The sequence below is a fragment of the Pezoporus occidentalis genome, unplaced genomic scaffold, assembly GCF_034315485.1.
Source record: "Pezoporus occidentalis ecotype Australia unplaced genomic scaffold, CSIRO_AGI_Poc_V1 ctg159, whole genome shotgun sequence".
NCBI classification, from domain to species: domain Eukaryota; kingdom Metazoa; phylum Chordata; class Aves; order Psittaciformes; family Psittacidae; genus Pezoporus; species Pezoporus occidentalis.
The window spans coordinates 2,720,541-2,740,479 of NW_026913415.1; the positions used below are offsets into that span (position 1 = coordinate 2,720,541).

General features: G+C 41.3%; 1 protein-coding gene across 4 annotated transcripts in view; it reads right to left on the minus strand.

The window, feature by feature from the left end:
• Nucleotides 1-19,939, minus strand: part of TMEM266 (transmembrane protein 266) — an 86,854-nt gene that overhangs the window by 19,118 nt on the left and 47,797 nt on the right. For 3 of the 4 annotated variants that reach the window (XM_062612244.1, XM_062612242.1, XM_062612243.1), the window contains exons 7-10: nucleotides 13,984-14,040; nucleotides 12,064-12,202; nucleotides 10,476-10,591; nucleotides 815-1,001 (exon numbers count right to left, since the gene is read on the minus strand). In XM_062612244.1, coding sequence (XP_062468228.1) covers nucleotides 815-1,001; nucleotides 10,476-10,591; nucleotides 12,064-12,202; nucleotides 13,984-14,040 — 499 coding nt within the window. The remainder of the gene's footprint in view (nucleotides 1-814; nucleotides 1,002-10,475; nucleotides 10,592-12,063; nucleotides 12,203-13,983; nucleotides 14,041-19,939) is intronic. The other variant, XM_062612245.1, reaches the window with a different exon arrangement.

The window sequence follows — 19,939 nt, forward strand, 5'->3', positions numbered from 1 at the left end:
AGATGTCCAAGGAAGAACTACTAAGGTAGAAAGCGTTGTCTCCCCTGGAACATTACATCAGATGTTACTAAGATCAAGACACACATTCTGCACTCCATCATTAGGGTTGGGGGATCACAGGAAAAAGAGCTATGCTTTTTCCAAAATCACTTCTGGTCTAGCACTTTTGTGATAAAACTGGATCCAAATAAATAACTGTTGCTACTCTCCTGAACCACACATCTGCTCAACATACAGCTACAGACGATGGACTGCTCTTCACCATCTACACAGCACATCACTCCTTTTCTGGCACCAGAGCTGCCCTGCCCAAGCACAGCTGGGCTGGGCTGGCCAGAACCGGCAAGTTTTAGCAACCTGGTGAGAGCACAGCCCCTAGGCAAAGAAAAGCTGCACAGCTCACATATGGGTTCACTCTAAGGCACAGAAATGCAAGTGGCCACAGACCAAAACTGGTTTTCAATGTTCTTCTCATTTTCCCTGCTTCTACCTCTGAGTGATTATCCTTTTGCCAATTCTGATTTAGCTGCTGCTTCTTTAGTGTTTAACAGATATAATCATGAAGACACTGGGAAGGTACATCAGAGTCATTTTCTTCCCAAGTCGTTTTATTGGCTCTGTCCAGAATCTGTTCCCAAGTACAACAGCCCCTGCCACTTCAAAGCAGACACAGCCTCTTTGCAAAGATGGGAAAATACAGTCTCCAGGGAAACTAATGAATCCACTGGTAGAGTGAAGGCATTTGAGTGCCATCAGTAGCTCTATGCAAGGGATCAGCTGTGTCAGTGGGTAGCAGCACACAGGCAGCACTCACCTCGTGGAGGTCGCAACTCAGTGATGTTCTCAGTGGCTTCATCATCTGAATCTTCAGTTGGAACCACCTTGTACCTTTTGCTGCTCTGCTTGTTCAGCACATGTGGGACCTGCAATGCAGCCTCTCTCTCTGCAGCCAGATCCAAATCCTGCTGAGCAAGGTGGGCCCTCAGCTGCCTGATTTCAAACTATAGGAAAAAACAACACCACATACTTATGTCATGTAAGCAGAGTCAGAAGTCTCTATTCTACAGTTGGGAGCTATTACTCATTTTGTCTCTAAACCACAGACTGGTGAAAGCAAATTAAATGTGCTTGAGCTGGGACGCGAGTCCAAGCTGCTGATTTTCTCTTAAAGCCCAAGTGAGCTGGACTGTTGTTCACATAATCCAAAAATAATGACTGCCTCATCCTGGTTTTCTATGTGGTACATGTCTGCAACCTGAAGATATGATTTGGGACAATTTAAAAACTGCCAGATCAAATTAAATCTTCATATAAGACCACTCTCAACAGGCATCTAGGGATTTAGGTTCATGACAAACATCCCTAACCTGCTAGACTTTGTAATGAGGAGGGAGGTTCTCTAAACAGTACTCAGAATGGTCCTCCCCCACTACCTGGGCAAGGGGGAGGGACACCACAGTCCTCCTCCAGCTTGAAATCTTCTGTACTCAGTGTGCAGAAAACCCTGGGGAAGGTTGCCACCTTTCCGGCTGCTCTCCTCAGATATATGAGCCACAGCAGCTAATGACTTTCTGCAATCAGGAGGTGATCTGCCTCATGACTGGTGTCATAAAGCAGAAATCTGACAAAAAGACACAAGCTACCAGGTACAACCCGGTTGATGGACACAGCACGTGTCCCTAGTGTTTGACAGCCACGGGTGTTCCACAACACAAGAAGGAAAATAATTTTTCTAGAGAAACTGCAGAGACCCTTTATACCCGTATAAAAGCACTACAAAATCCCTTCCCCTCACAGCTGTGGGGCTGTGTGGCAGAGACTCTCTTTTTAGCATCAGTAGTACAGCAGTGACCAACTCATGTCTAATTATAGAGAGCCTGAGAGGGGAAAGCAAATGAGGCAAGTAATAGGCTTAGGTGTTTAAAATTTAGCATTGCTGGGCCTCCCACAGTCCAAGGCCTGAAAAGCCACCAGAGAGCATGATGCTACAGCCAGCCACACTGCACCCATCACTCTGCATTTACAACAGAGATAAGAATTAGCACCTCGATGCTTGAGAACTGGTGTGTAACAGCATGTAGGCTAAATGAATCTGGTTCTGGCTCTTGCCTCTCAGATTCTGACTCAAAGCTACTCTACTGTCAGATTTTGGAATCCATCAGCAGGCCTAGTTTGTTCCACTGCGGTCCACATCAGACATGGTGTGAAGCTCAGGCATGCTGCAGAGCACCGGCAGTTCCTCCAAGCTGTGCAAGCAACTGGAAGGGAAACAAGACAGTTTCTGCAGATTTGAGAAAGAAAAAAAGAGGAAAGAAAAAGGGATTCCAGTTTGTCACATCTGGAGACTGTCTGCTTTCCAGAGCTTAAGGGAAGGAACCAATAACTGTAAGACCCACTTCAAGACTCAAATCTAGGGAGCAAAAAGGACAGTTTAAGTTTTCCAGATCACATTCAAACCACCTAATACAGGGATCTAACAAAGCACACAGCATTTTCTCCGTCTTGAAATCAAGAGACATTGGTCTGGCAGCTACAGACAGCTGGCTGCATGAAACATTCATTGCTCTTAACCAAGGTTCTTCTGACAGCGGCAGTCAGAGGAATCAGTATCAGCAAACAACAAAATACAGCCCTGCTCCTTCAATGACACCTCCATGGCAGATCCCAGGTGGTGGGTTTTGTGTCAACCTATCAGCTAGGAAGCAGCAGCAAACTGCTGCTAACTTTTCCCAGCCAGCCCTAAGATTCCTGAGGCTTAAGATGCCAATATGAACATGTCAATCAGCCATGACAGGACTGCATGTCATGGTTCAGCTTTAAAGGTCCAGCTTTACAACACAGAGAACTTCAAGTTTTACCCTTGACTTCCAGGAAAAAAAAATAAAATCCCAAAATTTTCAAAATATCTTGCATTTCACTGTCCAAGGGAGAAAGTTCCCCTGTTAGAAATTCCCTTAAGGGAAAAAAATGTTCTCAAACATGATAAGCAAGAGATAAAACTGGAGGCTTTTTGGTTGTTCTTTTAATGATTGTGTAACCATACCTACCTGTCTAGCCCAAACTGAAAAGCAGTAAGCATTAGGCCTCACTACTGGCTTTCTACATTTCACCCTTCAAAAATGTTCCTGCGTGTCAGAAAAAGAAATATTGCCACTAAAATGCCCAATTCTGGCTTAGAGGCAGGATACCATGTATTTTTTCAAGGAAGAGTAAAAAAAATTGGCAGGTATTTTATAACACAAACAGATAAAACTACCTAAAAGTCAGCTCAAGAATTGGATTTCTGCCACTCAATTTAACCAGCTTAAGCATTTACAATGATTGGCTGAACCTTGTAACAATCCAAAGCTTGAAGGGAATCGGTGCATTTTACAGATGTGAAAAAGGCACCACACCAGGTGATCCTTCCTGCCCCAGTGAACCTACAGCAAAGACGGAGGGAAGAGTCCAGACTTCCTGATGCCCACTCAAACGTTCCAATGAATAAAGCAAACGCTTCCAACTATCCACAGTCTTGTCTATCTTTTACAATTTCCATGCTCAGTCACCAGCCAGTTTGCAGTAGATGAGTTAATAGATTGTACTGTTTAATATGGCTCTGCCAACAACCCATGAACTACTCAGCCTGGCACGCTGGACCAAGCAGCAGCAGCTGCTTGCTGGGATCACCATGCTGGACAGCCACACTTTATCCAAGCAGTTCTTGATTCCCTATTTACAGAGGAAAATTTACTATCTTGGGTGAATCCCAGCCACACAGACAGCATGAGAAACTGGAATCCACAGAGAAAATGATTACCAGAGTTATTCAGGTGAACAGCTAGTACGAGCGTCAAAACACAGAAGGGGCTTTGCTGCCATCTCATGTTTGAAAGACAGAAGTACACGGTTGTGCCTGCAGCAGCAGAGGAAGCACCTGCTGGTGAAGATCGCAGTAAGGTCACATTCTAGCAGAAACTGAAACCAAGGCCTGATGTCTTGGCTCATGCAATGCTTCTCTCATTCGCTGCCTGAGGATTAGAAAAAGTTGCAAGTCCTGCATACACTTAAGTGGTATGCGAACTCTTTTATTGCTAGCTGCAAACACAAGCCACATGTTTGTCTTATTTTCAGCTCTTAACCCTGAGCTAGTTCAGCTGGTCCAAAATCTAGAGCTGAACATGAGACTGTCAAGAGCAGATCTGAGGACTGAATTCCTAGGCACAGTAAACCATCTCTCTATACTGGACATCAACATTATGTGCAAGGTGAACAATAGCACACAGAGATGTTCAGAAAGATATTAGCAGAAACTAACGTTGCCTACAAACCCACACAGCTGCAGCTGGTTAACACAGGCTCTCCCTTCCACTTTACCTCACATGGTCAGCTTCCAGGTTCCATTCATGTTTGCCCTGAAGTATACGTGTCATTAAAACAGTGGAAAGTTAGATTTAAATGCTATCATGTGTGTAACTGTCATTTTTTTATTGACACGGAAGAGGGTACTCATTGAAATAATGGTGTTTGTCTCACTCCCACATTCACTGCTGCTAATACAAAGTGATCCACACAACGTATTCCACTGAGATGCAGAACTGTAACTACCACAGACACCAACTGTAAGAACCAAAACTGAATATGCTGCCTCCAAATGCAAACTGAAACTCTCTAAAGCCTCTAGCATGTTCAGAAAGAGACTGGGTGGAAAAATCACCATTTATCATAAAGATTGATTTAAGAAAATGCAAAGGACTTTCAATAAAATATCTAGGAAAAGTTAAATAAGACACAGATCTTCGGCATGCATATACTCAGGAGATCAGTTCAATATTACTTGTTTCCAATTATTACTTACAAATTCTCCCAAGATATTGTAGAAGCTGGAATACAGTTTAAGGCACTAAAAGCAACCCACTAAAAACAAAAGTTAACTCTACGAGAACTGGGTGTTCCTTACAGGTGTAATTCAATGAGAGACTGCCTGAGCAAATTATGCTGTAAGTGCTTGTATCTATTGAACATTATATTGAACACTGACCTCAGGCAGTACTAATGTGTAAAAGAGCTAATGAGATTGCTCTGACTGCATGTCATGCAGTCCAGGGCAGGTTAAATAAATCATTAAAAGGTATAAAATATAACAGTCTTTTTAACTAAAAATTCTGGGCCAAGTTAAACACATGAAATTTCTATTTGCAGTAGGAGCTGATGTAGCTACCTGAATGTAGACCTGAGCCTCCATAACAGAGTACTGCAGGAAGCTCCTTCAGTCTGTAAAGGAAGGGGACATATTATGCATATCCTGAGGGGAAAAAAGCACATGAACTGATACGCATGCTTTGATTTGTTTAAATTAAGACTTACTCAAAGGTATCATCTCTATGTTAAAAGCCTTGTAATTCCCACAGAGTGCCAGTGGGCAAATAATGCTGCTGTGCATAAGATAACTTCTGGTCACAGATCCTAAAGCAAACCATCTCCTGACTCGAGATAATCACAAATTGAGTGCTGGTCCACTTGAGACCCCTACTGACATTACTCACCAGGACACATACAATGCTCGTTACCTTTAATCACATAGACTTTGGTAGCTTCTCGTGGGTTCCTTCATCAGGAAGTTCCAACATACTTCGCAATGGAAAAAATATATTTGAAAACTTTATAGAATCACAGCATAATCTAGGCTGAAATGGACCTGTGAGGGTCATCTAATCCACCACCCTGCTTAAAGCAAGTCCATTTAGCTCAGGTTGCTAAAAGCCTGTCCTGTCAAGTTATGAGTATCGCCAATGTTGTACATACCACAACCTCTCTGGCAGTGGGCTCCAGTGCCTGACCATTCTCCTACTGAAAATGTTTGTTCTTATATTTAATAGGAAATTTGGACATCGAAGCTTATGCACTGTCACTCTGCACCTCTGAGAAGAGCATGGCCATACCCTCCCATGAGGGAGCTGAATACATGTGGCTAGCATGAAAATACACTTATTACCAAGAAAAAGGGTGATACAGAGCGTCTCATGTAAGGAGTAACTGGATTGTCAGGCATGAAAAGAAAGTTGATTGATGGGAAATTTAAACTTACTTAGGATTTTAAAAAGTGCTACGGGTCCTCTTGTAGCACAAACTTCGCAATACTTTGGCAGGAAACAAAGCAGAAAGAACTATGGGGCACACTGTACAATTCCTCGCTCAAAGAATGCATCAGGTGATTGTTTATAAGCAGGTAAACTGACCAAGACCTACCCAGAGCTCCAGGTAACATCTCAGTTTACACACTACCCACCCATCTGGTACTGTACAACATTCATGTAAGACTCAAAAAGGGACTTAGCAGTGAATCATACAGTACTTGCCTGTAATGGTCTAGCAACAGAGTATGACTGACATAGTTTCAGAGAGATCAATGAACATTTTATCCAGAAGCTTACTCGTGTCTAATGCAGGAGCAATAACTTTGCTCAATTCTATTAGTGCTGTCTGTACACAATGCCCTGCCCTAAAATTCATCTGCCACTGGGATACAATCCAATGTTTATTTCCATTAGTTTAGACATTGTTGATAACAATAAAAATCAGGAGACAGTTGCAAACTAATGATTTACTGGCAGAGTGAAACACAGAATGACCTTGGCTGCCTTCCATTGCCCAAGAAAATGACTGGTAGTTGGAAATAAATTAAAATTATTGCAAAAGGATAACATAAGTTATTTCTCCAATAGGTAATTTTACCAGCTAAATAGGCCTGTCATTAAACTAGCAGCTGTTGTACAAATTATATTCCAAGATAAAAAAGAAATTATAGCTCCCATAGTTGTTGCAGCTTTGAGAATGATGAAAACCCCAATTCTATAGGAGCTGACAGAAAAGGAGCTCTTGTGATAAGGCTGAACATACAGTCTTGCCTGCTCTGTGCTTGGCTGAATGATCTTGTGAAAGTTAAGCAGAAAAGATCATGCAAGTATAATTTCTATTATATATGTATATTAATAATAGGATAATAATATCTATTATCAGAAATCGGAATTCCTTTACAGGTGACTCCAGCGGAAAAAAGCAATCTTTCCCTTGTTGGAGTCTGCATTGTTAACAGAACTTCAGAATTTTGTGTTGCAGTTCAACTTAATCTGATAAAACAATAGCATCAGCAATACACTCTGTTAATAATTTTGATGGTAATTGTTGTGAGACCTCTTTACCTTTACCCATTGCTAGAAATCTCCATTACTGTCACTGTTGATGCTTCTCATGTTTTGGGAAGTCCTGTGCAGGCATCTCGGCCCTTGCAGTGTTTTCTGCCTTGACCGCCCTCATGCTCCACTCCCTTTTAACAACTTCTTTCTTGGCCAATGGAGAATAAATAAAAAGCAAACTATTCAGTTTCAGGGGGTACTACATAGAACAAAGCGGTGGTCCATGCAACTATAATTTATGAAATACATTCTGGTTTTCAAATGTATAGCTAGCCAAAAATCAACATCTGGAAAGAGTTTGCACGTTTGCAGAAGTACGTCTCCAATGTCATTCAGGAATGGAAATGTACTTTATAGTTGTGATACCACTGGCCAAAAAATATACAACTGACAAAAGAAACAGCATTCAAAAAGTAAGATGAAGGGAGGTTGCTTCTTCCCTGCTTTTGGTATTTTTAAAGCAGTAACTCTACTTTTGTGTTAAGTATCAGCTTCACACAGGCGGGCACGGGACTTCTCACAGAGCTGGTCCCCAGTTATTTTGTTTTCAATGCTGAACAAAACAGATTATTTTTTCCCCATTTCCTCTTCATAAATAAGGAATATTTTGTCTGAAACTTTCAAAATCATTTCATCTGCAGAAGATGCCAGACCTTGAGAATTTCAATCCCAATTGCCTGACAAGAAACAAAGCAGTCAGAAATGAACACAGGATCTCAGAAAAGGAAGCGGTGGGAAATCTTTCTAACAGGAATGTTTTCAGCCTTCTCTATAATTACTAAATAAATGCAAATCATCAGTGTGGTCACAAAAATACTGATTCATCCTGAGGCTGCATCTACATCCACTGCTGGGATGGAGGCAAATATGATGGCTTGCCCATTCTCCCTATTTGGGCTGGCACTGGGGTCTGAGGCAAGCGGTCAACCCCTGTAGCTCCCAGCTATCCTATCTGCCCATGTCAGAGGTGGCACCATACAAACAAGGCAAACTGGAATGCCTGCCTGCCAGTGATCCAGACTTGAGAACAGCCAGACTATTGTAGGCAAAGCTCCACTCAAAACCACAGAGATGCTCACTTCAATTCTGTGAATGAGCAATCCTCTAAAAAGGTCAGGAAAGATCACCAAATGAAAAAGCAAAAACCTGGCAGGATTTTAGACATTAAATGCCATTAGGAGACATTTTTCCCACCAGATACTGTACACAATGTTAACGTGAATATTATAATGCTTAAAATTCTTGACTGAATTAAGAAGCTAATAATTTACAAAGGGAAGTTGCAGTACCTGTATCAATGTCTTACATTGCTAACTGTAGCAAATTAGTGCATTTACCTCATATTACACAGCTGAGACATTTGTTTGGTGGGAAGTCAGGACAGCAGAATAAGAGGGATTAGCATGCTGTCATTTTTCTATAGTCCATTTTCCCCCATAGCTGATGACATTTGAAAGCTAGGAGAGAACCTGCTCTGTTTTCACAGATTCACTCATTTACCAGTACAGCACTTCTTTGTGCTTGATATACAATTATGCTGTAACTAACAGAGTTCTGATTAGGGCTACTATGCTCAGACATCTTGCAAGGCAGGCATGCAGACAAGGAGTACATGGGTCAGAATGAAGAGCAGCAAAAGTTGCTCCTGAACCCCCTCTGGGATGAGCCCACCTTTACTCGAAGACCATGAAGTAACACCAAAAATTGTTCAGAGATTGTGAGCGTTATCTGGCTGCATAATACACTTCCTAAACATGAATGCTTTCAAACTGATGACTGTCAAGAACTTCAGCCTAATAGCATGGTCTGACAGGCAAAATACTGCCACAGGACTCAAGACATCGCCGATCTGCCTAGTGCATTTGACCAAAGGATAACATCTCCCCCATCAAATTGGATATATACCAATTCCCTGTTCACAACCATGAGAGAACCATGAATCACTTAATGTAATTGTGTAAAGTTGTGTGAAGAGGACTGCAGTTTTGCCACTGAAGATACATAGTTGGAAGCAACTGATTTTTGGCAGAAGTCAAGCACAAGCTTTAGAAATTTGTTATGTTTAATATGAGAGACTCAAAATCAGTGTGAAATGACACGCACACTGCCAAGAGGTATGCTAGATTCATTACACAGACAAGGGAACCTAACACCACCAAGAGTTCATTGCAGAATTCTAGGTTGAGACCCAGAAGACCTGGAACTAAACTCAAAAAGCCATGTGGGGACTTAAATAGTGATGGTTTCACAAGTAATTTAGGTTCCTTAGTAAAATATGGGCACCTAAATCCCTGCTTCAGATTAGGCACCTTTTGAGCAGTTGGTCTTATTCTGGGAAAAGTTGCCTCTCCTGCTGTCTGCTCAGGCCTTTCAACCTTTTGACTGATTGAGCTATTCATACCTTGAGATCTCCTCATTTTGTATTTGGAAAGCACCTACCACAAGTGGGGAGTGGGAGTTGAAGTTAGAAATCGTCAAGATTTATTTGGACACCTCATAGTTACCCTTACAGCTGAAACAAGAAGTCAGTTGGAGGGTCATTCTGTTGTGGTTTGAAGGTCATCCGAACGCTCGCTTAGCCTGGGCCTCAACATACGTTCCTGGTTTCTACTTTAAAGCAGGTTATTCAAGAACTCATTTGCATGAGACAAACTGCAAAAACTCCTAGCTCGTTGCCCTAGCAGTGGTTTTACACTTTCTTCATGTATATATATTCTTTTGACATATTTTAAGCTTCACCTTCCCTTACCTCAAGACTTAATCACTGAATATTTGGGGGCCTGGGAAAAGTCTTAAATCTTGACTTGCTTCCAGGAACTGGAAGCTTCTACTGCAACATTCCAGGTCTGCCAAAATAGCCTCTGACTGACCTACAGGGAAGCTGCCTTCTGCATTGAAAGCAGGGAGATTCATTAGCTTTCAACTGCATATACCTTTCCTGGGAATAAGGCCTTAATATTCTTGCAGTTTCCAATAAAGGCAATGACTTTTTCATGTTCTTAGTATTACGACAAGTTATTTGTACTCATTCAGTAAGTTACATCCTGAAGAATTCCTTTTCTCTTCCTCACATTTGTTATATTCACCTTAAAAAAAACATACAAGCAGAGGGAGACAACTGCTTTCTGACAAATAGCATGCTGACAATATCCAGGCTGCAACTAATGCTTAACAGAGACCTGTCACCTTACAACAGATGTCCTAGTGATACTTCTCAAACCTTAGCTTGCAGCAAAGTACATGTACTGTTTGATTTGCCATGACAAGCTATATGCAAATAAAGACATAACTGAATTTTACCCCTTGTTCTTGGCAGATCTGGGTTAGTCTTTCCAGCTGCTCATCTTGAATAACCTTTGCTTTCTCATATTGCTGAATCATCATCTCCATCTCCACTTTCACTGGAAGGACATAGGCTGGAAAACACAAATAAGCATTAAAGTAACCCAGCTGTCTTTTTTTTTTTCTTAATCAGAGAAAAACCCTTTACAGGCCAATGAATGTCACCCCTTTCACTTGGATCTAGAGTATTTCTTATAGAAATAGCACTAGAGTATTTCCTCTGGGGAAGGATTTCCAACACATGAAATGCAGGTCAGCAGCACCTAGGTCTTGTTGGGTGAGACCTCTATTTCCCCAGCTGAGCTGAAATGCATCCTCTGCATGCTCTTCCTAGCTTCTGCTGCACTCATACAGATCTTTTCCAGTGTTTACCCCAGATTTCCTGAATTGCTAGCTAGGAGGATTTTCTGCTTAGAGCTACACCCATCACCTCTAAACCTGAACAGCATGGCTCCCTTAGGAAAAGAACTATTCCAGAGCCCTAAGCATTTAATTCCTAGACTTTGTGGTAAGAAATAAGTCCTTAATGGAAACAGCAGACTAAGAAGGGTATTTTAAAAACAAAAAGGCATTTATCTTCTATTGGTTTTCAAGCTACAGCCCAGTTTTTAACAACTCTTCTGAAAGCCCCTGGAAATTCTGCTCCTGTCATAACTATGGCAAACTCTGACTGACCAGCAAAGATGTTCAATGCATACTGCAACTCTTGATGTTTTCTGAAGCTGCACGAGATCCTCAATTTCTCTTGTACACTTCAGAGGGCTACGACCCTTCCACAACTCTGAATACAGGGTTTCCTGGGCATCTAAACTCAAAATAACGAATTGACTCTGATCTTTCTCCATGAGCAAAATGACCCTTCATTAATTCCTCTTCCACTTCTCTTCCCTGTAAAAACAAATGCCTCAAACTGCTGAACAGTCAGTGGTTCTGCTCTCCAGAACCCTCACTTCTGGGGCTTTCTTATCTACCCTGGTGCTCCCCCCACCAAGGTCTGTACAAAACAACACCAATACATGCTTCAGTATTATGCTGCAGAGCACCACCATTGCAGAGAGCACCTTCAGCATGGAACCCCCATGGTAAGAATATGCTCCTGGAATTTGACATAAAAATAGTATTACAGATGAGAACATGGAAAAGAAAGCCCCAAGACAGAGCTAGCTGTAGCGAATGGCGAGGGTGCAGCAAGTATTCAGAAAGGCAGATTGGAAGCAATTATTTTGCAGAATCAGGAATGATATCTGGTGGCAGGAGAGAGGAAGCAGATCAGAGCATTTGCTTTACAGGATAGGGGATGTGAAGGTGCTCAACAGAAAGATAAACTAATCAATTATAAAGACTCCTAGGGAACAGCCATGAACTGGAGACCTACTTGCATCCATAGGAATCATAACCCTCTTCTGTTCCATCTTCTTAAAAATAAGAGGAAGGAGAATGATAGAAACAGTGGTGACAAACAATATTTACATGGTTTTAAAATGTCTTTTTTGTTTCCTCAGCCTGCCAGGTAATTCTTGGAGCCCCAAACTGAATCACCACTTACCATCGATGATCCTCTTCACTCTCCAGATTCGTAGTGTGATAATAAGGCTGATAGCATCCCATGGGCTGCTGGGGCCATTAGCCACTGTTGAGGCCACCATTGGTGCCAAGGACAAGATTATGACAGCACCATCAAACACCTAGAGAGAAATCAATTTTTTCAAAGCTCTCCTAGAGATCATAGCCCTGCCATTCCTGCCTCGGGCTCACTTTGCCCAAAAGAAATGTAATTATGGTATATGTTTGAAAGGGATACGAGAAGTAGCCAAGCCACAGAAAGGCTACATCCTTTTTAGGCAGCACAACAGAATTCCTTAGTGCATTTTATGATGTGAGGAGACACAAACTGTGGTAGGAGGACAGGGAGAGAAAAAGGTATTTGGAAATACTGGCCAAAATTTCCAAGCAGAAGTGATAGCCTAAATGCTATTACAGCCAAAGAGTTTTATTATCATTGGTACTTATTACCTGTTACTTAGCATAATGTCATCCCCAAAAAAGGATACGGTCCGTGCCAATAGATCATACTGTCTAAATGAAGAGATCAAGAGGACAAGCAGAAAAAGATGGAGCAAAGAGACTTGATGGCTCTTGGCCACATCCTGACTATGCAATGTGTGTGGCAATGGCTATGCATCAAGACAGACAGACTCCTTGCTCTCACCTTTATTGGGCAGCTAGGTTTTCAAGGGTTTTGACAACTGGAACTATTCAGAATGATTTGTATGACATTGGTTGCATTGGGATTAGATCAGAAAAGGCAACTGTGCAACGTTTTAGAAATGCATGAGTAAAGACATTTCAGAGCAAACTGGCAATAGTGTTGTGTCTGTCCTACACTCGCCTAGCAGGGTAGAACAGAATACCACATTTTCATTCCTACTGAGACCCTTCCCTGCTGCCAAAGAGCAGTGATTAATGGTTTGCATAAGGAGGCAAGACATCAGATTGGATAAGCACTATATATTCAGAATTGTGCATAACAATTCAGTGTACTGAAAAGAAACACTTTTTACTAGGACCATATGATGCGCAGTAAAGGACATTGCTCTGTTCCAAATCAGCAAAATTATTTATCAGAAACTGCTGCATTTAGCCTCCATAATAAGAGTCTCTCAATCAATAACTTCAGTTTCATGTAAATTTTCTAGCCAAAAAAGTTAAAAAGTTTACAACTTTATTACAAAAATGTGCAGGTTCCTAGACTCACTTCAGCTCTGAGAAAACCCACATTTTCTTTGGGTGCACCCTGTGTAGTATTAGTTTATCAGACTCAACAAAGAGCTTTTAGTTTTCCTGATCTCCACACTTTCGCTCAGATTTAGATTGAGTTATTTAAACACATGCATTTCTTTATCTGCCTCTGCAACAGCCTGCACACTCTACCTCATTTCTTAATTTGAGGTATAAATTATGGTATTTGTCAGAATTCAATTTAACTAAAAAATGATTTCACAAGAAAATGGAGCGTTTTGCCAAACCAGTATTTTTTATCACAAAACTACACAGTATTTGTAATTTGGTTCTAATTTCAACCTGATGATGGGAATGGGGTTACACAAGTCACATAACGATAACAATGACATAACAAGTCATATAACCTGTACTGTTCATTATCTCAGGGTAGAGATATCAAGTTAAACTAGCATAGCTCTAACAAGAAAACAGAGTCCCAAAGAGAAGAAATGACAGAACCTTCCCTTCATAAAATATTCCAGAAAGTCACACTCTGCGTCTCTCACAGAAAAAGGTACTGCATCATACAGCTATATACACATACATAGAATGAGAAGAATAAGCTTATTTATCTGACTTAAAAGACGCTGTATTACATCAGGTCTATAAAAAACCCACCCAAAGCAGTGCTTAATATTCTTACTGTGACTGCCTGGAAAAGAGTACAAAGAGTAAGAGTGCTTACCTCTACTTTGTTTTCAATGTAATCCCATATGCCAAGGACCACAATCCTCAAAATAGTCTAGTAAAATAGATTGGGGGGGGGGGAAGATGATGACTGTTATTGTAATTTTAGACAAATGTTTAGTCCTACATCTATCTATAGGATCGTATTTTTGTCTTACATAAGCATTATGCTTTTCTTCTGAATAATAATGAGGATCTAGAAATAGCTGCACTTCTGTATTATGAAAGCAGGTACTGCTTCCCAACCACTGTCCTGCTCAATGAAACTTGCATTAAAAAGTTCCAATTCAGATCTGCAGCAATCCTTCCATCCTCCTAAAGTTTTGCTTTTAGACTGGTGAGATTTAGATTGCCAACCCTCCATAGCCCAACCTCTGACCCAAGCCTATGTAAGATCCACTGCTGGGCCTCCTCAGTTGGAAGGTGGAAAGATTCTCTTTTCTTGTCACCTTTGATAAGCCTGTGCTTACTATTTTCTACAAAAAGAAAAGAGGCACTGCTCCCTCTCAATGCCTAAAGATACTGACATTTCATCAATCTAAAGAGCACAGGTTCTAATTCTCCCTCTCTGGACTACAGGGCTGTTGTCTTATTGAAAAACGGTTAGGACAAGGGAGAGATAAATCTCTCTCTGATCCTCCACTATGAAGCACAACAGCCAGTAGCTAAAAAAGAGAAATAACGCAGAATGAACCAATGGTGAATTCCCATTTACAAATCCAATGGCACTTTTCCTCAGTTTTTACCTGACTGTCAGAAGATCAAAATAAAAAAAGGAGTCAGCCAATTAAAGATTGAAATTGAATTCACATGATGGGATGTTTTCTGCCAAGAGCAGTATCAAGGTCAGATTTTGACAGACACTACAGACATGAAGAGTCCAAATGCAGCTATGTGCAGATCAAAATGCTACTTTCTCCATTAGAGAACAGTGCTAATGACAGAGAGCTCTGCAGGTCTATGTGTGAGCGGGGATTGTGCCAAGAACTGTGCAGAAAAAAATGACTGTGATGAACACATGTATCTCCTCTTCATTCCAAATACAAATATATTAAGCCAAACATACCAGCACTAACTAATTGTAGAACAACACTAGATTTTTCAGTACTGTTCCCATGCCTGGTTTTGCCAAACGCCATGAGCCCAATTGCCTCACTTGGCCCGGGATGGTTGCGCTGAGCTCTGTCTTGGCATTCTAAACCTTGATAACAGCACTTAATCCTGTTTGGCAGAGGGAGACATTCCTGTGGGAAATACGGTGCTTTCAGAGCCCAGCCTCATACTGTCAATGAGCAGGACAGTGACCCAGCCACTGCTGACTCAGAAATGGTGTCCCTGACGCACTGGCCAAGTCTGGCTGAGAAAGGCAGTCACAGGCCAGAAGAGAAAATGCAGCACGCTCTTTCCTCTGCAAAACATTACAGGACTCTGCATAGACACCAAGAAATGCTAAAGCTGCTGGTCTGCAGTCCTAAGGACATTTTACTTTCAAAGCATTTTACAAATGCAGCATAGGAATAAGGCTCACAGCAATTTTCTTATTAACCTATTTGTGGAGGAAGAGATGAGCAAGAGCAGCTCCTCAAATCCCTCTGTCTCCAAATTTGCAAGCGCAATGTGATGTAAGCACAGAGTGTAAGTACACCTCCTGCTGTACAACCAAGGCACTTCTGCAGCTTCAGCTCAGGCCCTGAGCAGAACGCTTTGGGACAAAAGCATCCCAGCTCCTCTGTAAGCACCTCCCTCACTCCCCACTGAGAAGCTGCACAAAATGAGTAAGTACAAGTTACTTATGAGCCCGTAAGTTCAGCCACATTGGTTAACCTGGGGTCCACCCCAGCAAGTTCCACAGCAGGCAGCCATCTGGAAATGAATGAGAAAAAACAGTGCCTACTTCAAAGCTTGGGATACTACCCTTCCCACAGCAGCCCCGCTGACAGCATAGAGAAATCTGGCTCATTTTCTACTATGCTTAAGCAGCATTTATGAAGTGCTAGGTCAAAAAGCAACTAAAGGATGGTTGAACACTTAACATCTTTACAGTAACTGATGGTGAAAATCTTTCTCCCTTTGGACAGGTGAGCACAAAGGTATTTCCAGTGAAATTCTAAGGCATATCTGCACAAAGAAAACAAACACTGTCTCAATACTCTAAGTATGATTTAATGTGGGGCTGCTGAGGGAACATAAAAAGGGTTTTCCTTTCTGCTTTCTTAATTCCTCACTGTAGTGTTTCAAATCAGACTGTGCTACTTCATATTAAGGGGTCTGAGCAGTTCCAAGGGCTGGAAGCTAGCACAAATGTTTTCATTTTCAGTCTGCTGGCGTGAATCAGCACAAGTCAGCAAGGGCTGGAAGTCTGTTCAGCAGACATCTGATGCAGTAATGGTTGCTGGTGCTACCCCTAGGTCTCCTCACAGACAATGCCATGATGATTAGCATCTTTGCTCTCAGCTAGAGCAAACACACTGTAGGAAAGGAGAGTGTGAGGGTGGAATGAACCAGCTCCCCATCTGAGAGGTGCACTCTTCAGCACAAACTGGGGCACAACTGAGGCTTAAGCATTAAAAATGCTTGTTCTCTATGGAAGGTCTGAAACCTATGCACCAGCATTATCACTGGTAACAAGAATCCCCACAGCAGCACTCAAGTGACAAAAGCCAGGTAAGGCAGCTTTTCCTTGGTGCCCTGAGGAACTGGACACCCCAAGGAAGTATGTCTGGAGACCCAGGTGCTACACAATTACTGCCCATTCGCCAGTCTTCACTAGCGGCAACTCCAAACTAGGTTTAGCTTTCCCTGCCCCCCCTGTTTGTACTGAGCATGAGATTACATCCACTACCATTGCCATAATTGCTACCCAGAGGGGTCTCAACCAAGCAAATTTGGACTTCACTGGTCAAACCTCCCTGACTGTTCAGCATGATAGTTTGAAATGAAAGAAAGCATTGGTGTTACTTGTCAATGACATTTTATCATTTTTTCCTAAGCAATCAAAAATATCTGTCAAATGAATACATCTTGCATTTGATTGTGTACTCAATAAAGTAAAAAAGCAGACCCTGCACAAAAGCTAAGAAAACGCCACAACCAGATACAGAAATTAATAATAATCTACCCAGTGTAGATGGACCAAACTACAGGCATTCTGCATTTCTGGAACACCGATTTGAAAGCCAACATCAAATATCAGTGTGAGTACCTTCCTGTTAAAGGCTACTGCCAGCTTGGGTTTTTGTTCTTGACAAAGAATGTTGTAGCATTTCTTCACTGGAAAGCTTTTCATTAGAAAGTCCTTTAACATACACATATGTTTTTTATATCAGAAATACGTTTTTTGTTTTCTGAGAAAAGCTAAGCTATTGCATAAAAGCCTGCCCAGTGCACTAATAAAAGGTAAATGACTGAACACTTCTGTTAATTTAAGTTGGAATAAACCCAGGTAAAGGTAAAATTTTAAGCCATTTTTGAGACAGAAATGTAATTGTGAAGTTCACAGTGTCCCTCGGTGACACCCAATTGTTTGAACAACTTTAACTGTCTGCAGTGAAATTTATGAAGAACTGTGTGATGCTGCAGGTTTTCTCTCTCATTTTGTAGGGAAACTTGGCCAAGTCCTTTGCTTCTGGCTTCCTGGCTCATAGGGATTGTGGGAATTCACACAGCCAGCCAGCCATATGAATTCTCACAGTCTCTATGAGCCAGCCTACATTTGTCACCTGACTGCAGCCCACATTAGGTGGAACACTATCAACCATTAAACACTCTTTCGTTTGCACAGTTAATACACAATTTATTCCTGGTGATTCACTGTGCCAAATCAACCCACAGTGTTAAGAAACCAAAAGGAGGCAGTGCAGGAGGTGAAGCTGACCCACCAGGGTTAGCTAACAGCAAAGGAGAGCAACTCTGCACTTTGAGATGGGGTAGTGATTGTACAAGAGATAGACAGGATGGAGTGGGGTGGAAAAGGTGTCTTTAAAAGAGCCCTTCCTTCCTTCCTCTGCCACAAAACTAATCAATCTATTACAGAAAGTCTCTACCTCTGGCTTGTATAAAAACTCTGAAGATTAAGCTTCTGCCTTTTGGCTGTATCTCTTAAGACCAAATATTTATTGAAATCTTTCCAAGAAGGAACACCTTGTACCCAATCTGTAATTTATAACCTCTCTGGTTTGAGTCATTCCACAAAGGCCTTCACTCATTCACTACTTAAAACAATCTTTTTCCATCATCTGGTGTGCCTGTTCTGAGATACTGCCTTGGCAGTTCTAGTGCACGCTATCCTCAGCCACTAGCAACATGAAGGAACATGTTAGCACCTTAAAACAGAGACACCCTTCTGGTTCCAGTGGATAGGCATCCTCCACACACAGCTTCTCCTTCAGTCAAGGTTCTGAAAGGAAACATGTAACTACTGACCTCACCTCACATATCAGCTAGTACAAAACACTCCCCATGTACTGCACTCTGGAACTGCTTTGGCTCCATTAGCACACATGGTCACACAGAAATAATTATGTGCAAAAGCACTAATAGGCATGAATGCAGTATATTCTTTTTCATTAACTGCCACCAATACCATTTTGATATCATGTAGTATCCAAATGCACCTTTGCATTAACTCTGCAGTTCTATTTGTTCTTCTGTTCTCCTTTAATATTTGTTCTTACAATATGGAGAACAATAATTGATTTTTAACTGACAATTCTGCATAGATCTGAAAGGACTTTTCAGAAATAGAAATGGCTTATGAGAGATGCACTGTACTACCATAAGGTGCATGCAGATTAGAGAAAACTGGTGTTAAGCAACCCAGGATCAGAAGTTCCCTCTAGGCATGATTACACTAGCACTAATTCTTATCTCTGAAATGCACTGTGTAGAAAGTGCTAGACTGTCACTATCAAGAAATGAAAGCACAGATGAAGCACTGATAAAGCACACCGTATAAAAGACATGGTCACACTGGTGTTTCAGGAAGGTGTCTGCTAGGTCTTAATTCCTAGACCTCTACGAAACCATTTTCCTTGGTAACTACTTTTTTTTTTGAGAAGCAAGAAAAGTGGTTAGAAAAGAAATTTCACAGTATATTAAATACACACACTGGCAAGGAAGAAAACTTAAATTTACCTTTACATTAGTATGTGAAATCCACACCTTTGTTCCTAGGTAATGCCCCCAATCAACCCCCTGAAAACTCAAAATGTACACAGCAAGCAATGCATTTATGCACAATGAGAAATGTTGTGTGTATGTGGAATGAAGGAAAATGCCTGTAAAAGAAGCCACAGCTTATGGAAGTATTATAATAGAAGATCATCTTCTTTCTGCTCAACTGTCTGAAGCTCACAAAAATGTAACTTAATATAACCGTTTTTTCTAGTATTATGAATTTGTTATGAAAAATCTATATGGAAAATATAGTATTTTCTTTTGGCTCTGTCATTTAGGATCTTTTTCATCTTAACAGAACAGAAATAGTAGGGTCTTCCTTAAGAGGCTGCATTCCATCCAAGGACTGCAAGGAGTGAATTGCCAGACTACTATGGACTCCTCCCTTTAACTTAAAAGGCAAGGAAAGTCCTGTTTGGTTTGTTGTTGGGTTTTGCTTGTTTGGTTTTTCCTCTGAAAGTGAAAATCTAAATGCACTCATGAGCCATAGCTAATGAAACAATTCTTTATCAACTCAGACCCCAGATTTACTCTACCCAATTTGAGAACTCGTTTCCTGGACACACTGCCTAACTTTTAAGCACATTGGAAGACCTGGTTAATCCCATGGGAACACAAGTGCTGAAAGCTAGCAGAATGCCTGAGTGCTTGGTTGACTGAAGCACACTCAGAATAATGCAAAAAACTAATATTCAAGAACTCAGATCTTGCACGCAAACAGTCTCATCAATCTTAGTGGGAAAGCAGAACTTCACAACAGCTGCAGAATCAAGTATTTC